The following is a 23,309-nucleotide window of genomic DNA, read 5'->3' as shown; positions in this document are numbered from 1 at the left end:
TAAGTATGTATAAGCATTTTTTTTTCTTTCCTAGAAAGAGTATTGGGGCTTAGAATGTTTTCATTCCCTGAACAAGTTCCAAGCTATATAGATTATAGAAAAATAACCATTTGGAATCCAGAACTGCCCACATTCCTCTACAGGTGTTAAGGGGGTCATGGTTGATCTTAAATCTAGACAATACTTCCCACATATGGTTTAATATTGAGCACAGTCATGCATTTAAATATCCTATCATCCTGTCATTTTTAAAATGGTAGCAAAGCAATTTTCAAAAGCACAAGTTTGAAGCAAGCATGCTAATTTCTTTTATATAGTTTGTCTGGTGCCAGAGACAAATTATAACAAGGTCTTTATACAGGTCATATTAGATTGGCAGTTTGACACCAAGCAAACTAGAGATTTAAGCTTATGTAAACACATCTCACCCTGTGTGGTCTTTAAATCTAATGAAATGCAAAAGTCTTTTTCACTGAAATATTCCACTTAACAAGATTTTCACTTCTGACATGTACTTTGTGTGTCTATTTTTGCCCATTAACACTTTGGGTACTTATAAATATGACTGTATCACAACATTTCACGAGGAATTTTTGTTCCCAGAATTCCAGGACCTTGAATTTGTACAGCTTAGAAGTTGGGTGGAAATAACATAATAAGACTTATTTTGTAAAGAAGGTTATGCAGGATCATTTCCTTTCAGACACTCATAATTTGCAGTAGCCATGCCATTACTTTGAACCTTTCCTTGACATGACTTAGTTGCCCAAGACAGGGAAGTGGCCCCAAGCAAGGCACGCTACTACTGTCTCCTTCTAGTTTTAGCAAACTGATTTTGGATCTAATTCAAGCACACATAACCTAAGCAGATTCAATATAGAGCATCCTGAGTCTCTAAGTCTACCTTCAAACAAGTTAAAGACCTCATATGAGTCTTCTATTCATTAGTATTTTCATTAAGGGCATCAAATTTCATATAATTCATTAACATACTGGACAAGAAAAATAGCAAACCAATAGGAAAAGTAGTACATAAACATTTCTAGAAAGGGAAGTGCCAGAAGCACAACCTTCTAAATGAGAAGAGTTTGTTGCTATTGTTTTTAATACCTTACTTGGTTGTTGTTTTAAGTAAGTATTAAGGGACATGGAGAGAAGGAAATAGTCACTTTTATTTACATAAACAGCTGCCATTACTTTCAAAATTCTATTACTACTTTGAAGGTGAAGGAATAAAAGAGCTTGGCCAAAGGGAAGGAGCATACTCAAGGCAAAAGATTTTAACTAAGATATTAAAGCTAAACTTTGGGAAGGAGAAATCTCATAGCCACACTTCATCATTTAAATGCCTTTTCATTCTAGATTTTAAAAAGATCACATTCTCAGTCTCAAACTTCTTCTACATGAAATAATTTATACTACCTTATTTTCTAAGTTATCACAGAGAACTTGTAACAGCATTATGAGAAATTATATTTGTTTATAAGAAAGGAAAAAATTGATAAGACATTTGAGTTTCATAGGTTGTAATCTAATGGAAAGGAGAGTTGAATCAATGTCTCTCCTATACCTCTAAAAAAATTGACAAGATCATTATAGTCACTTTTAAAGAAATCAATGTAAGTTATCAGTATATATCAAAAAAAATAGGGTTAAAACTTTACTTGTGTTATACTTCTGGTTGTTTTAGAACAAAATTATTTTGATCAGTTTCACCTTTCAGCTTTGTGTTGGTTTGTCTGGATTTTCACAGTAGTAAGTTAGTTACATGCAAGTCAGTTTTCTAAACTAGAAAAAGGCTGGCTTTTAAAAAATATTGAATTGAAAATGAATTTTCTAAGGCTATTTATAGACATTTAAAACCTACCTTACTTCACAGTGCCACTTTCTGATTGTCAGCTGTGATATGAAAAGTTTAAGCTTGATTACTAAATCCAACCAGGTGAGAATTTACTTGAGAACACTGAATTTTATATGCATTTACACAACTACCATTCATTGCCACATTCATTTGGACATCTGGTACTTCCAGTGTCTATAGCATAATAAACTAATGATGACTTTAGAGGATTATCACCAGAAGTGCTGACATGCATTGGTGATTTGGTTTTGGTGATGATATATGGAATAAAGAGATTTCACTTAACTTATATCATATGGTTCAATGACAAGCACAGACAGCTCTCTGAACAAAAGAATGAACCTCAAAACCATATAAAGGTCAAAAATTACACTTAAGTAGAAAGGCTATTACTATTTAGAAATCAGTTTTCAAAGCTTAATATATTTATAACTAAACAAGTAAAATATATTTAAAGACCAAATGAGGATGGGGGGAAAAATAGTAAGCAGAGTAGATATATACACTACAGTTGTTTGCACTGTTCCATAGACTGAGAATAAAAACTTTAGTCTCACATCTAAAAGCACCTGTTATAATAACATTAATTTTTGTTCATGTGGCTGCTAGAGCTACATATGCAAGATTTTCCTTTTCCTTTTAAGGATCTTTAGAATCAGAGCCTACAATCAGGTCCCCATCCCTAACAAATGGAGAAAGAAGCCATGTTCAGACTCAGCTGGAAACTATATTTTAAAGACATTTTGGAGCCCAAGAGAGAGAGAATTCCCCCTGAATTCTTACACATAATGCAGGGAAACATACACTCCTTCCCTGAGACTATGTCCTGCCATAAGAATATCAAATAAGGAATGCCAGTGAATTAATAAGTCTGAGGAAGACTGCATAAAGCCCAAGTTTGCTTATTGTTGAATTAGTTTTGGAAAGGAAAGCAATGCAAGTAGAAATGAGGCTATACCCCGATGTCCTGACATAATTTCTAAAAGATGCCCCTTCCTGATAAGTCCCAGAACCTCAATACTTATAAATTTATTCTAAGTTTGAGTATAAATTCTAAAACTTACTGCTCTGAAGCCCATTTATTCTTAAAATCCAACTGGTACACAAGTGACAAAGCACATGATTAAAATCGGGCAAGCAGGTCTTAAGTCACTAGGAGTGTGCTCCGAGAGAAAAAGTTCTGCAGTGGGAAACTTAGTTTGTGACAGTCTTTGACACAAAGAAACTTCAGTCCTACCCTAATATTTACTGCATGGATATCTCTCAAATGGAATGTGTTTGGGGTATTAAAAATAATAAGTGCCACAGTAGAGAGAAAAAGTGAGGTCAAACCTAGAAAAATGCTGAATGTTGCTATCCACATGAAACGGTAAATGAGCCGGTGAAAAAAAAATGGAGTAAGTTCAGTTTTTACCAGAACTCATTTCAGGAGTTGATAGGGATCAAAAGAACAGCTATCAGAAATGACTGTCCTTTAGCTATTAATTCTTCCACTCGGTAAAATTTCATATAATTGAAAACTGGCTTGTGTTAGGTACAAAATGGAACCATCTTACTTTCTACAGGGTTTGCTGGTGTTCAAGAGAGATAGAGAATGGGCTCCTTATGCAGTTATGAAATACTGCTTACTAAGCATCTTATAAAACTTGCCACTTAAAAGTCATTTGGTGTCATTTTCTCCAAAGATTAAGATGCTTCAAAAACTCAAGAATACCAGAGACTTAGGGAATGATCATCATGAATAACTTCAAATGTCTATGGCTTCAGCTATCTGCCCTACTACAGAGGTAGGTTACCAGAATACATTTTAAAAAACGCTCTTTTGGGAACCCCCTAAACAAAACCTTACATAATCATTTGGTTTTCTAAACCAATGTCCTGTTGTTTTTAATGAGGTTATACAAGCACATTTTTCTTTCCTCAAGCTCTTGCTGAGTAGCATCTCATATATTCTGTCATCCATGGATTATCTGCAGAGGAAGGCTTGATCCTTCTGGGTTTCTGCACATCTACAGAATAGGCTCTTTGCCTCTGAATGACCAGTTTCCTTTTTTCCACTTGTCTTCTATTCTTGGCTCGTAATGCTGATTCATGAATCTGTGAAGGTTTAAAAAAAATTTAAGTATCAAAAATCAAATTGTCTTGGCATTAACAAAATACTATTTCAGTCAAAACTATTTTTTTTCTTAAAGCCAGCCTACTGATTCATGAAATAGAACAAAATCAAATAAGGATTTAAATGTATTTAACAAATGGAAGGAGAAGCATCATGAGATAGTGGACAGTCCTGACTTTGAAACATACTAGCTGTGTAGCAGCAGACAAGGAAGTCATTTAACTTCTTTTCTCAGGGTCACTAGCATCTAAGACTAGGTTAAAGTTGAAAAAGAAATGCTAGTCTTTATCAGTGAAGGGAGTTCCCATGCCAAGAATACCCCACACTAAGGAAATCACGGGTCTAAACCAAACAATAAAACAAAAAATAGTTAATGAATTAATGAAAGAAATTAAGAGGCATAAAAAGAGAGAGGCTGCCTCAGAGTCATAAATTCCTAGGGTTCAAGTGTAACCTCTGACATATATTGGCTATATAACATTAGGCAAGTCACTTAACCTTCTCAGTGGTCTAGAAAATTCTCTAAGATTCAGTTGCAAAGGAGGTGCCTGTCTGCTTTGGTAGATGGAGTTCCCTCATTGGCACTTCCCCATACTCATAAAATTATAGGTCCAGTTCAAAAAATCTAAAGAATTTTTTTATTTTCACAGGCCCAGTTTTTAGAGATACAACTAAAAACTTGACTTTGGTGAACTTATGATAGAACTGTTAGCAGTGATCATGCCCGTTTGTCAGTCTTCTAATGAACTCAGAGAATTTCAGAACTGAAAGGAATCCTAGTTCATAATGATTCATGAAGGACACAGGGATTTTAATGGCTAGAAAGAATATATAACTTTGAAGAAAGCAGAATCAAGACAACACTATATACAATAACTACAATAATGTAAAGGAAAACAACAATAAAAGACATAATTCAGATGATGATAGTGACAGCTCACTTTTAAATCATGTGCCCAGCACTGTGCAATGCTTTATAATCATTATCTCATTTGATCCTCATAACCTTGAGAGATAGGTGCTATTATTATTCCTATTTTACAGATGAGAAAACTGAGGAAAACAGAGGTTAAGGGACTTGCCCAAAGCCACACAGCTAGTAAGTTCTGAGACCAGGTTTGAATTCAGGTCTTCCTGTCTCTAGGTCTAGTGCTCTATCCATTGTACCACCTATGAAGTTACTAGTCTTTGATTCCAGAAGGCTAATAATGAAACATTATCTCCCTTCTCTCAGTAGAGATGGTGGACTGCAGGTATGAGATCCAGCATATACACAGCATCAGATATAATTGATATGTTAGTTTTGTTTACTTGTTTTTCTTTGCAATGAGAGAGGGTTCTACAGGAAGGTTATCAGGAAGTAATGGACTTTGTAAGGCATTAGACTAAACTTAAAAAAAAAAAGAACTTTCATAAATTTTTAGTGCAGAACAGCCCTGAAACCATCCCAGGAAGATTACCCCACTGTGGTCCTTTCGGATCATAAATTTACAGTTATAAGGGACCAGAGAGGCCATTTAGTTCAACTCTCCCATTTCCAGGAGAAACTAAGGCCCTCTCAGAGAGGTAAAGTAACTTGGACAAGGGCACATGAGTAGTCAAGTGGCAGAGCCAGGATCTGAACCCTGGAGCTCTGACTCCAAAGCCAGTGCTTATCTCCACTGTAGCATGCTGCCCTTCAGGGATGGGTGTTCCATAATTTCATTCTCTAGCACATTCTAGTATCCATAATAAATGCTGAAACTAGATGAATTACGGAATCTATTCTAGTTAAGTATGACCTAGAATTAATGTTTCTCAAAATGTAGTGTCCACCCATTTTATCTTTTTACTTCAATGCCTTAGTGTGTATTTATGTAAAGACCAGAATGAAATTGAGCTTGTCTGAGAACAGTGAGATTGACATAGCTTTTATTCAGTCATTTTCTGACTCTTTGTGACCCTACTTGGGGTTTTCTTGGCAACGATTCTGGAGTAGTTTGCCATTTCCTTCTCCGACTCATTTTTAGATGAGGAAACGAAGGGAAACAGGGTTAAGTGACTTGTCCAAGGTCACAAAGCTAGTCTCTGAGGCCAGATTTGAACTCAGGAAGATGTCTTCCTGACTCTAGGCCTGGCCCTCTATTTACTGTGCCACCTAGCTGTATTGAAATCGCTAGAAAAGGGTATACATTTGTTGGGGGAGAAAGGCAGGGGAAGTGGGAAGAAGATGGAAAAAGGAGGTGAAAGCCTAATCACAGAGGCATAAAGTGCCAGGTAAAGGAGTTGGGATTTTACTCTGTGGGTTATGGGGAGCCAGGGAAGTTTTCTGAGTTGGGAAGTGATGAAATATATATTAAGAAGATGACTTACTATATCAGATTGTGTGCCATCTTGGGGAGGGTGGTGGGGAGGAAGGGGGAGAAAAATTTTAAACTCAAAAGCATATGGAAGTGATTGTTGATAAATCAAAATAAATTAATAAAAAAAAAGAACATTTAAAAAAAAAAGATGGCTTAGTGGCCTATAAAGCAGGATAGGTTAGATGAAGAAAGTCAGGAAATGGTGAGACTAGTGCCAGTGTTCTATGGTGGTGAATAATGCCTGAGTGTGTTAGTTCACTCAGAATTAAATAATTAAATAAATGAATCATTACCATTTTTTGAACCACTAGGCATTAGAAAACAAGTGCTTTTTCCTTGAATAAATCTTTTATATTTATTGCCAGACTAAAATTTGGAATATAGTTTTCTTTCTATTTACATAATTTATTTGACCCTTCATCTTTCTTGATCCCTAAAAGAGGTGTTCTCCCATGATTTCCTCCACCACTCAAGGGTTAAATTTAATACCAAGCTCATTTATTGAATTCCAGCTGACCTACATAAAGGAAGGTGAATATAAAACACTCCTCCTGTGTGTTTACATTGAAGTTTAGTGGGAATAGTATTGAAAATATTCTACTATGACAGTTCATATACCTCTGCATCAGATTACATGGAAACATAAGTGCATATATATTATAAATGCATAAGCATATCTGTACTCTGGATTTTCCTCTGACTGGCTTAGTCCCAAGAGATCTGGATATATATGGGCTTTTATTGGAAATGCTACACTAAATAATCTAAAAATTGTTTGCTATTCTATGGTAAGTCCTAAATGAGATAGATACTTGCCACTCTCACTCCAAGTCGTAAAGCAAAAATTTCTGAGATTCAAAGTGGGCTCAAATAATCTGCAAACAAAATCTGACACTTTGGCTAGATTATATTCAGAGCCCTGCCTACTCCTGCTTTCCAAGTCAATTTACATTTATTTTAGACTCAGTGTAGACTAACCATCCAAATGAATTCTTAAGATTATAGTTCAATAAATTAGCTAGAAATATCAAAATGCTACAGGTAAAATCTTGTTATGTTATTAATTCCATGTGGTTACTGTCCAAATTCTTTACTGAAATGTCCAAATATTGTTTTAAAAAGAACATTACAGCTGTGGTTTGAAAGCATTTTGTTAAGCTAAGACTCTCTTGTTGTTGCTAATGAAATTTGACCTAAACTAAGAATTTGCCCCTCAATGCTAAAAAGAAAAAAAAAGGAGTTTTTTCTAAGCTATTAATATATTATTAACAATAATATTGTTTCCCAGAAAACTACTTAGAAACTAGGATGCTCAGAAATCAGTCTTCAGGGCCCACTCACAAGGTGAATAAGGACTAAAGTGTAAGGGGATAAGTAATTAAGTTAGGAATGTCTAAAAGGAAGCGTAATTATGGTATAGAGAAACAAGTTCTTGGAAGTTAAACATATTAGCTATAATATATAAGGAGAGAATAAAAGTATGATAATACTGGACATTTGAGCAAAAATTAAAAAGGGTTCCATATGACTTTCAGTAACTACTGGGATATGAGATTTGTATATTAACACTTCTTATTGTGACACAAAGATTCAGCATACAAGATAGCTAGCTTAGCAAAGCTGAAGGAGAGAATTAATATCCTAGGAGGTTCTATTCCCAGTGTCTACAACAATTGCTGGTTTTGTAGGAAACAAAGTGTGTACACACACACACACACACACACACACACACACACACACACAATTCACCTTCTTGTCTTGACCCCTTTGGTCAAAAAAAAATGGGCAAAAAGAGATAAAGGAAATCCAGCATTTTGTGACACCAAAGACAGCTTCACAGCATGCTACTACATACTTGTAATTGAATGCTTAGAAAGTCTGTATCTCATACCATACTCTAATAAGGGGTTCTGGAACCTACAAAAATCTCTCTATTCTTACATACAGACACTTGCCTGCCTCCATGTTCAATAAGGAGAATAAAATCAAAGCAGAGAATCTTACTCTCTGAAGTCAACATTGCTCTTATTTACTCATTCCAATTTGTTTGTCCCTTCTTGCTTTATGCTACTGCATATTCTAATAATAATTCTTCCTACCTGGAATCTGTTACCTGTTTTTGTTTTTGTTTTTTGTTTTTTCTGAACCCTTAGAGAGTCTCTTCTTTCCTGGATTTATGATATTGCTATATCCTTTTCCTGTGCTAACTGCATAGGGAAAAGGGAAGAAATAGTGTGGTAGAACAGAAAGAAAATGAACTCAAAATCAGGAGACCTAAGCTTGAATCCCAACTCATTAGTTGGGTTGACTATGGGCAAGTCATCTTATCTCTTGGCAGTCTCCATTTCCTCAAGTGGGAAAAAATAATTCTTGTTCTACCTAACCCCTCAGAATTGTTGGGAAGAAACTACAAGCCTTAAATCAGTGCATAAATCTGAATTACTAACTGACCTCTTGACTGCGAGTCTTTGCTGTACAGACTTATATATACATCCTTTGGGGCCCTGGACTTTGCTGGCCTGCCTCATCCAGCTGTATCCAAAGACCCAGACAGATTAATGTGGGAATGTCCCAGGATACTGGATGGAAAGCAGCGCTTTATGGTATCAATATTGTCAGCCTCTCCTCTCCTCCAGATGAGGTGAAAAGTGAGCTCAGCACCCAAGGAACTTACCTGTTTTGCCGAAGCAGAAGCACATACATTATGTGTTTTTTGGCTCCCAGTATCTGTCTGTTTTTCTCCCCAGCCATAAAGAGCAAACGGATGTTTGATTTCTTTTGTTTTACTTGGTCTTTGAGGACTTTTAGCTGGTTTCTTATCTGCTTTAGCAAGCAAGGCACATTGGCGAGGATGCTCAGTGGTATCTTTCACTTCTATCTGTTCTTTTGCTTCCCTCTGCTGTTTACTTTTTTCTTGTATGTCTTTTCCAGATGTTTCTTTAAAAAAAATATCATAATTAGGAGTCTAAAGAAAAAGGAAAATAACAACAACAATAATAATAATAGCTAGCATTTGTATGGTGCCTGCTATATGCCAGGCACTTTACAAATTTTCTCTCATTTGATCCTTACAAACCATCCCAAAAGGTAGGTGCTATTATGATCTCAGTTTTACAATTGAAGAAACTGAGATAAACAAGTTAAATGACATGTCCAAGGTCATAAAGCTAGTAAAGTATCTGAGGCTGGATTTGAACTTCGGTCTTCCTGACTCCAGACCCAGCACTCTGTCCATTGTGCCTACTGATTACATGTAAATTTATATATCTGATGAAAAAATATGGACCCCAGTGACTTAACAAGTAACTATTTGATTTAACAAAAGAAATTTAGTGATGCAGAGTGAAGTGAGAACTAAAAGAGCCATTTATACAATGACATTATAAAGAAAAGTAACTTTGAAAGACTTTGGAACTCTGATTGATGCAAGACAAGCCACAATTCTAAAGGACTGAAGATGAAGCACAGCATCCATCTGCTGACATACAGATGACAGACTCAAAATACAAAATAATGAGACTTGCATTTTTGGACATAGCCAATGATGGAATAAGTTTCACTTGACTGAACATATTTGTTATGAGGGTTTTAGTTTTCTTTTTGTTGTTGCTCATTAGAGGAGAGGAGAATGTAGGAGAGAGAAAATAAATGTGTGTTAATTGGGGGGGAAAGAAATACAACTATTTAGAATCTAAAAAATCTTTAACACTTGAATTTATCTCATTTAAAAAAAAAGTTGAGGAATGCACTGATAGAACAGTATGTTCAAATAATATAAATTGGATTGTTTTGAGTATTAATCTCTGCATTAAATGCAGAGTACTGGCAAGAAAGAGTGATGGACCAGACTCTCAAATCCTGAAAATGAAATCAACAACAACTAGAACAAGCATTTCTTTCTTATGCATCATCTACTTACGCTAGAGGGTTTAGGAGAGATATAAAGAAAAACAAGACCATTCCTCTGTCCTTAGGAGCTCACAATCTAATAGGGAGTTGGTTACAGCACATACACAAATCACTAGAATACAAAATGATACATAAAGTACACAAAGAAAGATAGAAAACCAAGTTTGAGATTGAAGGAGGGGAAGAAATTGGAGATCAGGAAAGACTTCTAGAAGATGCAGTATTTGTTCTGGGTCCTAAAGGAAGGATAGGATTTCAACAGAGATGATAGGGAAGACATGACAAATTTAGGGAATACATGAGTCAAGGCAGAAGATGAACAGCACAAGCCTAGTTTGGCTGGAGCATACATGTTGAGGAGAAATAATTCAAAATAAGGCCAGAAAGGTAGAATAATATATACCATAATCTTGAGGAACCTTGAATGCCAGGCTATGGATTTAAGTCAATGAGGAGTTACCAAAGAGTTTTAAGCAGAGGGAACATGATCAAATCTATGTATAAGATGAACTTGGCAGTTGTGTAATGAGAAGTGAGAGAAAATGGAGTCAATGACCTGTTGGAAGACTACTGAAAAATAAAGGTGGTAATGAGGATCTGAATCAAGGTAGTAGCTGTAAAAAATTATTGAGAAAAATATGGTAGAATTAGAAATATGATTAGGGGAGAGAGTTGGTAAAGAGGAGGAGAAAACAAAAACCTATACAACATGTGTTTCTAACATGGAAGACACTGAACGGTGGCACTCAAGATAGAAACAGGGAAATCTCAACCCAGTGCAAAACAATAATAGCTCACATTTAGATAGATACCCCTTGCAGTTTACAAAAACATTTTACTAACAACAACCCCTGTGCAGTAGTAGATGGTACATTAGAGTATCCTCATTTTATGAATGAGGAAACTGGAGCTTAGAAAAAGGTTCTGGGACAAATCTCCCATGGTCATAACGTCAGAGCTAGAACTGATACCCAGGGCTTCTGACTCCAAGTCCAGTGCTTTTTCTATTGAAGCAGCCCACTTCTACTCCCCTTGCAAATACAAATAAAACAAAACAAAAACAGAAAGAAATTACTCTTCATGATCAATATTGATTTTGCTCAAGGAAAAGTATGTCCTATTTTAGTGCTTTATTTCAGAAAAAAACTTTTATACCTATTTAGCATCTTAAAATATTAAAAACAGTTAATTGCAGTTTCAATCCTCCTCCTGGAAGATTCCTGAATGAAATTTACATAGGTTTGCTAGTTCCTTAGTTTTACAACTGTTCAAATCGTAATAATGGATGCACTTCCATGGTTACTCCCTCAGCTAACCTGTTGTGAATTCTCCAAATAAAGTTTGAAAGTTTGAAAGGTTGAAAGATTATCCTGTATCTAAATGCTATTAAGCTAGACAACAGCATTTTCCAATAGATGGATTATGAGGGATTGGACCCATTGTCTATCCAAATGAGTATTCAGTCTCTAACAGTGGTATAAAGGGACTCCCTTTATAGACATCCATTCCCACTGCAATTACCATAGTTGAGGACTTAAGCTCTTCTCACCTAGACTCTTGGAACAGTATCCTAACTGGCCTTCCTTCCTAGAGTCCATCCTCCATACGTACCTGAGTCATCTTCCTAATGCACCATTATAATCTTCTTGCTCCTCTACTTAAATACCTTCAGTGATTCCATTTTTGATTTAAATTACTGATCCTGGTGATTCAGAGTGTCCTCCACAATATGACTGACCTACCTGATGCAGCCTTATCTCAAATTTTACTGTTCTCCATCTCTTATCTTCTTTGCTGTTGCTCACATCATTTTCTATGTTTGAAACAAGACTCCCTTTTTTATCCCTCCTTTTCTTCAAGGTCCAACACAGATGCTACTTCTTCTGTGAAACTTTCCAAAACATCTATATTCAAAATGAAAGCAATGTCTCCCTCTTCCAATTTTTAAAGCATTTTTCCCAACTCACATTTGCATTCTAACTGTATTCACAACTTGTATACATGCTCTTCATATTCCACCCCTATCCCATCCCCCACTAGACTTTGCCCTCAAGGACAAAGATTTGTTTTGAAATATTGTGTCCCCAACAACTACCTTGACCAATTAAGTGTTTGTTAAATTGAACTGACACTAATTTTAGAAATTGTCCACTTCCAAAATAATGACACATGCTTATCTATTGATCCCATAGGAACAGAGAATTTTAGAGTATGACATTCAGAGTCCCAAGGCTGAAACTAAGTGGTGAAAATGTTCTGTATTCAATTCTGAGCAACTCACACATTTTCTGTTGGAATAAGAACAGAAAACAGAGGATTTGTAGATCTGATTTATACATGAGAAGCCTTTTCTCAACATTTAACAATTTTTACAGATCAACTCTTTTGCTAAAAACGCTTCAAGACAAGCAGTAAAATTCAACAAAGTAATAATAAAAGTCATAATTTTAAAAGAGGAACAAGATAATTCTCTCACATAAGTCTATTTTAAGAAGCAAATTTTAGATTCTGTCCTAAACATTACTAAGTTGACATTGTGGCAGACATGGGCAAAGACAAAAGTTGGTAATCCAAAGACGAGTATTCCATACAAAATGATCCTCCTTCCTTTTATTCCAAAAACTGGGAAGAAAAAAAAATAACTCCCAAGATCCCATTACCCCTGTCAGCTATCATCCTACATCTATCTCACCTGTTTCTCAGCTCCACTCCTTTTAAAAGTCATCACTTCCTCTCATCTCACTCTTCGAAACCTTCTGCAGTCTTATTGACCTCATCATTAGCAATCTCCAAAGTTATCAATGATTTTTTAATTACCCAATCTAATGGCTTCTTCTTAATTATCATCCTTCTTGACTTCTCTGTGGCAGCATCTGATACTATTGACCACCCTCTCCTCCTAAACATACTGTGTCCTCTCTGTGTTTTCCCAGCACCACTGTCTCCTAATTCTCCTCCTTCCTTTCTGACCACTCATTCTCAAATCTCCTTCTCAGGATCATCATCAATGCCACACCCACTAATTATGGGTATGGCTCATGACTCTATTCTGGGCCCTCTTCCTTTTTTTTTTTCCCCCTCCTCTATACTCTCTCATTTGTTGACCTGATCAGCTTCCATGGCTTCAGTGGTCAACTCTATGCAAGTGACTCCCAGATCTAGATGACCAAACTTATTCTTTCTCCTGAGCTCCAGTCTCCCATCATCACCAACTGTCTACTGGACATTTGGAACTAGCTGTCCCATAGACATTTCAAACACATGTTCAAAACAAAGCTCACTATTCCCTCCCCCCAAATCCATACCTTTTCCAAACTTCCCTGTAACTATGACAAGAACACTACCATCCTTTTAGTCATCCAGGCCCTGAACCTCAATTGAGTCATTCTCCAGTCCTCACTCTTAAATCACCCCACACATCCAATCAATTTACAATTTACTCGAAAAGAACACACATGCAACAAACAAATACAAGATAATTTTAGAAGGGAGGGAGAGGGCACTAACAATGGTAGGAATAAGAATCAGGGGAGACTTCCTGGAAGAAGTGGTACATAAGCTGACTTTGAAGGAAGATAAGGATTCTAGCATGAGGAGCAAGGCGTCTATACTTGGAAGCTGGAAATGGCAATGTCAAGTTTGAAAAACACCAATTAGCGTGGCTTAAACAGGAATAATATGAAAGCAGGAGGGAAAGATAAATTAAAGCCAGGTTGGAGAGGGCTTTTTATGCCAAGCTGAAGAATTTGTAATTTTATCTTAGATGAGGAAGGAAATAAGCATTTATATAGTGCCAGGCACTGTGCTAAGCACTTTACAAATAGTATCTCATTTGATCTTCACAACAACTCTATGATGTAGGTATTGCTGTGATCTCTATTTTGCAGTTAAGAAAACTGAGGCAAACAGGGCTTAAGTGACTTGTCCAGGCATACAGCTAGTAAGGTGTGAGTCTGGACTTGAACTCAGGTCTTCCTGACTCAGGGCCCAGCATTCTATCCCCTATTTCACCTAGCTGCCTAGAGGCAACAGAAGGTCACTGAAGATCCTTAAGGAGGGAAGACAAGATATGTGACCTCTCCAATTATAGTTAATAAAGAGGTGTGAGTCTATCTAACCTAAGGTTAGATTGTGAATGTATGCTGTGAACTGCCACTCAGAGAATGTAGATGTTTTAGTATATTTGGTCTTCAGAATTTAGTAAAAAAAACCCACATCCTTGCCTAAAGCCTCCATCTGCTTCACTACATGTCACTCACAACATACTGGCTTTTTATCTTCTGCTTTTTTTCTTCCTTCTAAGGCCATTTTGTACTCAATATGCTGTATTTTTTTTTTAATGATGCCACTTTGATGGTTTCTTACATTATGTTAACACTACTAATAGACTGTTAAGACTAAAAGGTATAGCTTAGAGACCAATTACATCTAGACTTTTTTGAATAAGCACCTCTATCTATAAATTGTTTTCCTTGGGGTATGCTGGGGGATTAGAGAGGGGAGAGTGGAATTTTCCCCATGTCACCTGTGCAGCTACTGCTGCTGCTACTCTGGGTGCCCAGATGGGGGTTGTTATAACCTAAGCCTGAGGGGCCACCACAACCCATAAGGGGATAAGGTTAGGAGCTTTGCCCAGGAAGGAGGAAAGTGGGGGTGAGTTGAGCAGTAATGAGTGAAGGGTAGGTGTGGTTGTGTTGCAAACAAAGTCCATGACTATCTATCACAGAAAGGATTAGATGTAAGCCATCTTCCTACTCTCCAATTAGTTGATCACACTCTCCTTGGTTTCAAGCTGGCTCCTACTTGGGAGAACACTGATCTAGGGTAATGGTCTTATTACAGATGAGAAAGTTAAGGTCCTAAGAGTTTAAATGATTTGCCCAAGGTCACAGAGTTAGCATAACTTGGAATAGAAACTAGGTCTCATGACATTTAATGTTCTTTATACTCCACCAAGAGCTGCCTTATATTAAATATAATTTTGCAAAATTACTTATAACATAAATTCAGATTTCCAAAGTGTGTTCCTCAAGATCAAAGGTGATCTTAAACTAATCTATATTCTTTTGGATTGTTAGCAATGAAAATAAATCCAGTCAGCCCAAAATACATGCATTTAATCAGCCTTGGACTTGTGACAAGCATCAAGCTCTCTATCCAGAAGGGACATCAGTCATTGCCTTTAAGAAGTTTAAAATCTGGTTGAGCTCTTGGTTGAACACAAAGAACATGGATTTAAATGTCGTAAGATCTAGTTTCTACTGCAAGCTATGCTAACTCTGTGACCTTGGACAAGTCACTTATATTCTTTAGACCTTAACATTCTAATCTGTAATTACATAGAAAATTATTAGAGAACAGTACAAAAATATAATACAATGCAAAATGGTGTGGTTCAAACTGTTAAATAAAAAAAATAGGACAACAGGAAGGAGATTCAGCTTTCTTCCTCTCTTCAATTAACCCTAAAACAAGCAAATAGGCAGAAAATGTGTTCAGCATTTCCTCCCAACAACATTGGTAAAGTGAGTAAGGGAGAGGAGAGGGAGAGAGAAAGAAAAAGAAAGAAAAGCATAAAGATCATTAAACTGTAAAGTTTTTGAACTAACTTCCCTATTTCTGTGGATTGTTACACCTACTTCCAGGTAGGCAAGCTAGTAATCATTCCTGATTCTTAACTGTCCCTTCCTGCCTTAAATGTAATAAATTATAAGTCTTGCAGATTCTTTCTCCACCACATTTCTCCTGACCCTCTTCCTCTCTTCATCCTTCCTCATCTGCCATCCAGATTATTTCAATATCCTCCTAACAAGGCCTTCAACCCATCCCCCTCTCTCTCCAAGGTGCCAAATTAATATTGCTAAAACACAGGTCACTTCCCTGCTCAGTAAGCTTTAGTGGCTCCCTCTTACCTTTAGGGTAATGAACAATTTTTGATCAGCATATAAAGTCCTTCACACAAAATAATAAATGCCCATTAAACAAATCCGTGGCATATTAATGTAATGGAATATTATAGGGCCCTTAAGAAACATGAATATGTAGAATTCAAATAAGCATGGGGAAACAGCATTATGAGTCAATGAAAAACAAAGTAAGCAAAACTAGAAAAATATTCATAATGATATATAAATTCTGTGTAATTTTATAAATGATCAAGCTTGACCTGAAGAAATGAGACAATGCACCCTCCCTTCCTTCTTTGCAGAGATGAAGATTTATGGATATGGAGCATTGTTTATAGTTAGATTTGGTAGCGTCTGGTTTAGTGTTGTTCCTCCTTTCCTCCCACCCCCACCCCCACCCTGCCTTGTGCCCCTCTTTTGTATTCTTTAGTACACGGAATGAGTCTCTGAGTAGGGGAAAAGGAAGGGACGAATTTGGAAAGGAGGCGATGTAAAAAACATGAGATAAGGAAAAAGATATCTTTCATAATTAGGCTTTAACACAGAGATCAAGGAACAAAATGACTGTTGAAACAAATTTCTTATTGTTCTTTGGGAACACAGCAGCGGAGGAGGTGAGTGGAGGTAGCCAAGCAACAATCAAATTAATAAGACGCCAAAGCAAAGCAGCCTTACTAGGGCAACAAGAGAGGAGGACAGCTGATCACCCTATTTTGCTCATCAAGGATGCACACCTAGTTAACAAGTAGTGTGAGGCGGGGACTGGTAGGTGGGGGGGGTGGAGTGTGAGTTTTGGGTCCTGGGGATGAATGGGCATAGTGGGGAGGAGAAGGCAGTAAGGGAGGGTGGCGAAGGAGGGGGGAGTCCCTCTCTCACCCTCCCGCCCGGATCTCAGACAGCAATTTGATAAACAAGAGCGTACCCCACCAAATTTCCATGACTAGGGTTGGCGCACACGTCCGGCGCGAGCCAACCAACCACTTACCTGGGAGGCTGGCAGCGTCCTCATCCTCAGAGACCTCGGCCTCCTTCTCCTCCACTCCCTCTCTTAGGGGCTTGGGTGGGGTCGGAGGTGGAGACCAGGTCGAAGCTCCCTGAGGGCCCGGGGGCGTGGAGGCCCCGCCACCCCCCGAAGACGAGGAATCGTCCGAGTTGCTGGACGGCCCCCAACCGTCCCACAGCCAGGGGTTGTGTGTCTGCTCCAGCAGCCGCCGGCTCAGGCGATAGTGCAGCAGCTCCCGGTAGCACGAGCCGCACGTGTCCCACTTGGGATCTTTGTAGCGCTTCATGTACTCGCTCTTCACCTTGCTCCCGGAATGCATGGTCCCGGCCAGACCCGAGCCAGCGGGGCGGGGCGGGCAGGCCCCGGGCCTCTGCCTTCCTTCCTTCTCTGCTGCCTCCTTCCCCCTCTTCCTCCTCCTCAGGTTATTCCAAGGTGAGCTCTTTGTGGCAGCCGCTTCCTCGCTCTCTTAGCCTGCCTGCGACGCACCCCCGCCCCCAGGATCAAAGATGAAGCTCCAGTCACAATTGGGCACAAATCAGCCCCTCCCCCAAGCAACTCACCACCATCTCCCGCCGCTACATTTAAAAGTGCGGGGCCCCGCCCCGGAGAGGCGGGGACCAGGGCTGGACCGGGTCGGGGCTGGGGCCTGGAGGAGGAGGACATGGCGGAGTAGGCCTGGGGGAGGAGCCCCGGAGTGGAAGAAGAGCGAGGAAAAGACGTTCGCCACCCCAGGCTGTTGCATGCTGCCCGGGCCTCCTCTGACCTGGGTAAAGGAGGAGCTAGGGAGGATGGAGGCAGGGAGGGAGGGAGAAAGGAAGGGCACTGCACTGGCATAGGACATATCTACGGAAGAGGAGGAAGAGGTCAGGGTGTCTGGATACGGAGGAGTGGGAAGAGGGGGAGGAAAGGGGGAGGAGGAGAAGCTGGTGGCTGTCATTTGGGCATGAGAGGGGAGGCTGCTTTGGGTAAGGAGCATTCTATGGAGAAGAGGATGTCTGGAGGGAAGAAGCGAGAGGGTGATGCCCCAGAGGAAGCTTGGAGGAAGGGGTGACATAAAACCAGGCGGGGTGAGGAGGTGGCGGGGTTGGGTGGGCGGAACTGGGAGGCGGTGACACCTCTGGGAGACAGGTGCCCGGCGGGGTTCTGAGGGAATTTGTCTCGGAGGCCAGAGGGGTCTGGGATGCAAGGAGCATTCCGTAGAGTGGGGGATGTGGGGCATGGCTATTTGGGCGGGGATGGGGGGATGGGATTGGGTTTTTTGTTTTGGAGGGGACTGCATTTTACCTTCTTCTCCCGAGCCTTTCTGGATCTTTTCCCTTCCTGCGACTGGAGCGCAGCCTTTACGCCAAAGGCAGGGTGAACTGGGTGGTAGCAGCGGCGGATCCCCGGAGCAACAGTCCTCCAAACCTTTCCACCATAGCAAGATGTCACCGACAAGTGGAGCGGCGGCAGATGTTCTCGAAGCAGATTAGAAGCGAAAGCGCCGCCTAAATCCCTCCCGGAACAAACGCCTCCTTCCACACGTTTCCCCCATCCCCTCCAACCCCCCACCCTTGCCGTCCTCCTTGGGGGTGGCAGTGAATCCATGGCTGGTTTGCTCAGGAAATATGGAGATGGATAGTTCTATCGTATTCCAGGGAGCCCCAGCCTAGGCCACTGACCTCTTTTTCCAGGGTACCCCTTAAAAAAGCTCTCAGCTCTCCCCACATCCTTACTAGAACCCCTTCCCTCAGTCACCCAGATGATGCTGGCTCAGTGAATGACAAGACAAGGAGGGTCTCCTTCCTTGAGCTCCTCAATGCAGGTACTCAAGAACACCTCGTCTGTGTTCCTCTTTTGAGTTAAGTAACTGCCTACGATAGGGCCAATGTGGTGCGCCAGAGCTGCCACTCCATGTCGATTTGCAGTACAGAGTCTAGTGAAAGAGAATAGGACTGGGAGTGAGGAATTCTGTGTCTCGGTCTTGGCTCTGCCACTTAACCTGTTGTGGGACCTGGAGCAGGTTGCTGACCTGAAATCTTTGAGTTTTCTTAGCTGTAAAATAGTTAGTACTCACCTCACAGGAGATGGAAGGGACCTTAGAGCTCATCCAATAATTGTGTTTGATAAGATTCTAATCCACTTCCCTCATTTTACAGATGAGGAAACTAGTGTTCTGGCCCGTAATGATTCTACTAATGTGTCAGGCCTGTGATTAAAATAGGTTCTCCTGTCTTCAGGTTCAGCCTGTTTCACCTAGGTTCAGTCAACAATGATTGCAGATCCATTCTAGAACTCTGATATCTCTTCTCTATTCCCATTCGTGGTACCTGTTACGAACTGAACTTGCTCTCTCCAAAGTTACTATTGGTCTCAATTGCTGAATCTAAGGGACTTTTCTCAATCCTGTGACACTGTCAGCTACCGTCTTCTCCTTGATACTCTCTTCTTCCTAGGATTTCACTAATATAGATCTCTTCTGGTCCTCCTCCTTCCTCTCTGACCACTTCCTTCTCAGTCTCCTTTGCTAGGGCTTCATCCAGGCCATGGAGGCTAAACAAAGGCTCTGTCCTGAGCTCACTTCTCTTCTCCCTCTATATTATTTGACTTGGTGATCTCAGTACCCATGGATTTAATTATCATCTCTATGCAAATGATACTCAGCTCTATTTATTGAGCCCCGAATCCTCTCCTCACCTTTAGTTTCACATCTCCAACTGCCTATTAGACCTCTCCAGCTGAATATCCTCTACACATCTTAAACTTGTCCAAAACAAAATGAATTATCTTTCTCCAAAACCCCTCAACCCCTTAACTTCCCTATTACTGTGGGTGACACCTCTACCCTCCTACACACCCAGCCTTACAGCCAAGGTGTCACCCTCAACTCCTCACACTCCCTCACCCTACATATCTAATTTGTTCTGTCAAGTCTACCTTCTTAACATCTCTCATATTTGTGCCCTTCTCTCTAAAGCACACAACCACCACTGGCCCTTATTAATTCATGCCTGGGCTACTTCAGGAGCCTGCTGTTGGGTCACTGCCTCAAGGCTCTCCCCACTCTATCCATCCTCCCTTCAACAATCAAAATGATCTTCCCAAAGTGCAGATCTAACCGTATCATCCACCCTGCTCAATCAATGTCTTCCTCATATCTCCAAGATAAAGATATAACTATAAAATTCTCTATTAGACTTTTAAATCCTTTTATAACCTGGCCCCCTCCAACTTTTCCAGTCTTCTTACACTTTACCAAGTAAAAAAATGTCCTTTACCCAATGACATTGCTCTCCTTGATGTTCTTAGCACATTTTGCTTCATTTTCCAGCTTTGGGCCTTTCTGACCATCCCCTTACCTGGATCTCTGTCCCTTCTCAAGTTCATCTCTTGCCTAGCCTTGTTTCCTTCAAGTCTAAGCTAAAATCCCACCTTCTGCAAAAAGTTCTTCTTGATCCTCATTAATGCCAGTGCCTTCTCTTTGAAAATATCTTTACTTTCTCTTATATAGATCTTATTTTCATCAGAATGTGGACACTCCTTAAGGTATTGTTTTTGCCTTTTTTTGTATCACCAACACTTAACAAAGTGCCAGGCACATAGTAGGCAATTAAGAAAATGCTAGTTGACTAAGACAATTAGTGTTTTTTTGTTTTGTTTTGTTTCAGTACTACATTCAAAACTGTTAGTTCTCTGCTCTCAAGTCAAGGGTATCATCATTACTATTTTGTTAAGGAATTCAAAGATCACTAAAGCAATAATACTGGGCCATCTCAGCCAGCTGAAAACCCACTTCTCATAATACTGTATTCCTTGGGTGTTTAGTATTATATAGTTTCAATACTTATATAAAAGTATACAAAGTTACTTTATTTATCTTAACAGTTTCAAAAGTCAAGGCAGACTTTTTTTTTTAAGATAACTTGAAACAATATGCAAGCAACCGTTACAAAGAAAGGAAACTAAAAAAGAGGATTTCCATATAATGTTACACAGTCACTTCATTATAGTTTCCCTTTTTCTAAGATAGTGGTGGTTATGCTGGCCCTTACTCTACAGGATGATAAAAAATTTAAAAAGACATAGTTCTGTTCTTTGTTCTTAGAAGTTATGTAGTTCTGTCCTTTTATTTCATGGAGAAGGAAAACTGAGGCCCTGAGAGGTAAAGTAATGCACCTAGAATGACACAGGGAGTAAGCAGCAGAGACTGCATTAGACTCCAGGACCAATGATTCCAAATTCCACATTCTTTCCACTGTCACCTCCTCAAGTAGTTGGGAGGTTGCAATGTGCAATGCTTTAATTCTGACCACAGTTGTTGCTGATTATGAATATAATTATACTTTTTAACTGTGTTTATATGTAATTGCCTGTGCCCCCATCAACATTGAGTAAAAGCTCTGAGACAGTAGTGACTAGATGATTTTCAAGTTCTTTTATACCTAGTATTCTGCATGGTACCCAGAGTGGGTGCTCAAGAAATTTTTTTTTTGGTAGATTTTAGGGTCTCTTAGGATACTAAGCAGAGATGCTTCCTCCCCTCCTCCAAGTATATGGAACAGGTAAACAATATGCTTCCACAAAGGGCTTTAATTTCTAAATACTTTTTAATCACTTGAGCTATTGATTATACCAATTCTTCTATAGGCATTTAATAAATGTTTATTGATTGATTGAAACTAGACTGGAAATGGATAAATGCTCCCTTTTTAAAAAGAAAAAAATATTCTAGAAACTACAGTAAATAAAAATATAAGTAAACTTGTCATTGATCAATAGGAAAATTCTAGAATATATTATTTATGAGCATTTAGAAAAGGTTGTGTTAAGAACTAAAACTCAGCACAAATTCAGTAAAACCAAGTCATGTCAAGTTGACTTCAAGATTTTTTCTTTTGATAGGGTTACTGACATATCTACTCCTCCAAATTGTACTAGTATAGAAGGAAACTATTTCTCTGTGGATCCACTTTCTCAAAGCTCAGGAACCCCCACACTGGTGTACTTACCTTTTAATAACCATCCAGGAGATACAATTAGTTTAAAACAAAAGTATAGTAAAAACAGTAGCTATATAACACTGCATGCATAAACACAGTTTCATTCTCCTACAAATATAAAAAGTGTCATTAAAAAGAGTGGGCACAAATTTAGAGTGTACTAGTAGGGAGGTATGCAAAGGAATACATGTGACAAAGGCAATTAATTCATACCTCCAGAACTGCAGGTATTGTCCCAATGTCCTTTCTCTTCTTGTGGTATTATTTTCATGTTAATCCCTACCTGGCAGGTTAATTGTTTTTGCTGGGTTATTTAGCTGAGTACTCTGGGCCTTCTCCTTTACTCTCAATACCCAGAGCTAATTCTCCCTTAAACCCATAGTTGACTGATAACTGACCTTTCTATAACATTTTGTATACATTATTCTCATTTGGTAATAGAAAAATCATCCAGTATGATCTCCTTCAACCCTTCCTCCATTCCTCGAAACATATCTACATCTTCACTCACTCTTTCTCTCTGAATATTATTCTCTCTCACAGAATAAGAAGTTTCCTTGCTTCTCACTAAAATGAATCCCTATACTGGCACCCTTAATCCCATTCCTTCTTGCCTCTTTAAGTACCTGACTCCAGCAATTATCACCTTTCTCATACAACTTCTATCATTTATTCTATCATTCCTTTTCTGATTTTTTGTTTTTGTTTTTAAATCTTCCTATGAGCATGTTCAGATCTCCCAGTCCTAAAAAACAAACAAACAAAAACCCTTCTTTACATTTCTACCTAATTTGGCTACTACCCCCCCCTTCTTCCCCACGTAGTCTATACAGTACCTGAGTCAGTAGGAAATGGGATCATTGAGCCTAATGACTCACCCAGAAGGGATCCCCTACTCCCCTACCACCTCTTACAATCAGCCTCTTACAATCTGGCTTCTACTCACCCCCACTCACCTATTCTATGTCCTATACTCCATTATACCTGCAGTATTATTAATGACATCCTAATCAGGAAATTCACTATCTTTTTTGCAGTCCTTATTCTCTATGTAGTGTTTGACATTGCTGAGCACCACCACCACCACCCACCCCCACCCTCATGTCCCCCACAGAACACACTTACTGGATACTATTTCCTCCCTTGGCTTCCTAGGTAAGGAAGCATCACTTTCTCTTTTGCTGGATCCTTGA

General features: G+C 39.1%; 1 protein-coding gene across 1 annotated transcript; it reads right to left on the bottom strand.

Annotated features, from left to right (window-relative positions):
• Window positions 1-1,459: 1,459 nt before the first annotated feature.
• LOC114049896 (centriole, cilia and spindle-associated protein-like) lies at window positions 1,460-18,660 on the bottom strand. The gene is made up of 4 exons (XM_027871342.1): window positions 18,422-18,660; window positions 17,120-17,612; window positions 8,994-9,256; window positions 1,460-3,958 (listed from the first exon to the last, which is right to left on the bottom strand). The coding sequence occupies exons 2-4, from the start codon at window positions 17,454-17,456 to the stop codon at window positions 3,782-3,784; spliced, it is 777 nt and encodes a 258-aa protein (XP_027727143.1). The 5' UTR covers window positions 17,457-17,612; window positions 18,422-18,660; the 3' UTR covers window positions 1,460-3,781.
• Window positions 18,661-23,309: the final 4,649 nt, after the last annotated feature.

This window comes from Vombatus ursinus, unplaced genomic scaffold (genome assembly GCF_900497805.2).
Source record: "Vombatus ursinus unplaced genomic scaffold, bare-nosed wombat genome assembly UNPS02014798.1, whole genome shotgun sequence".
Taxonomy (NCBI): domain Eukaryota; kingdom Metazoa; phylum Chordata; class Mammalia; order Diprotodontia; family Vombatidae; genus Vombatus; species Vombatus ursinus.
This window is presented reverse-complemented; position numbering and strand designations above follow the sequence as displayed.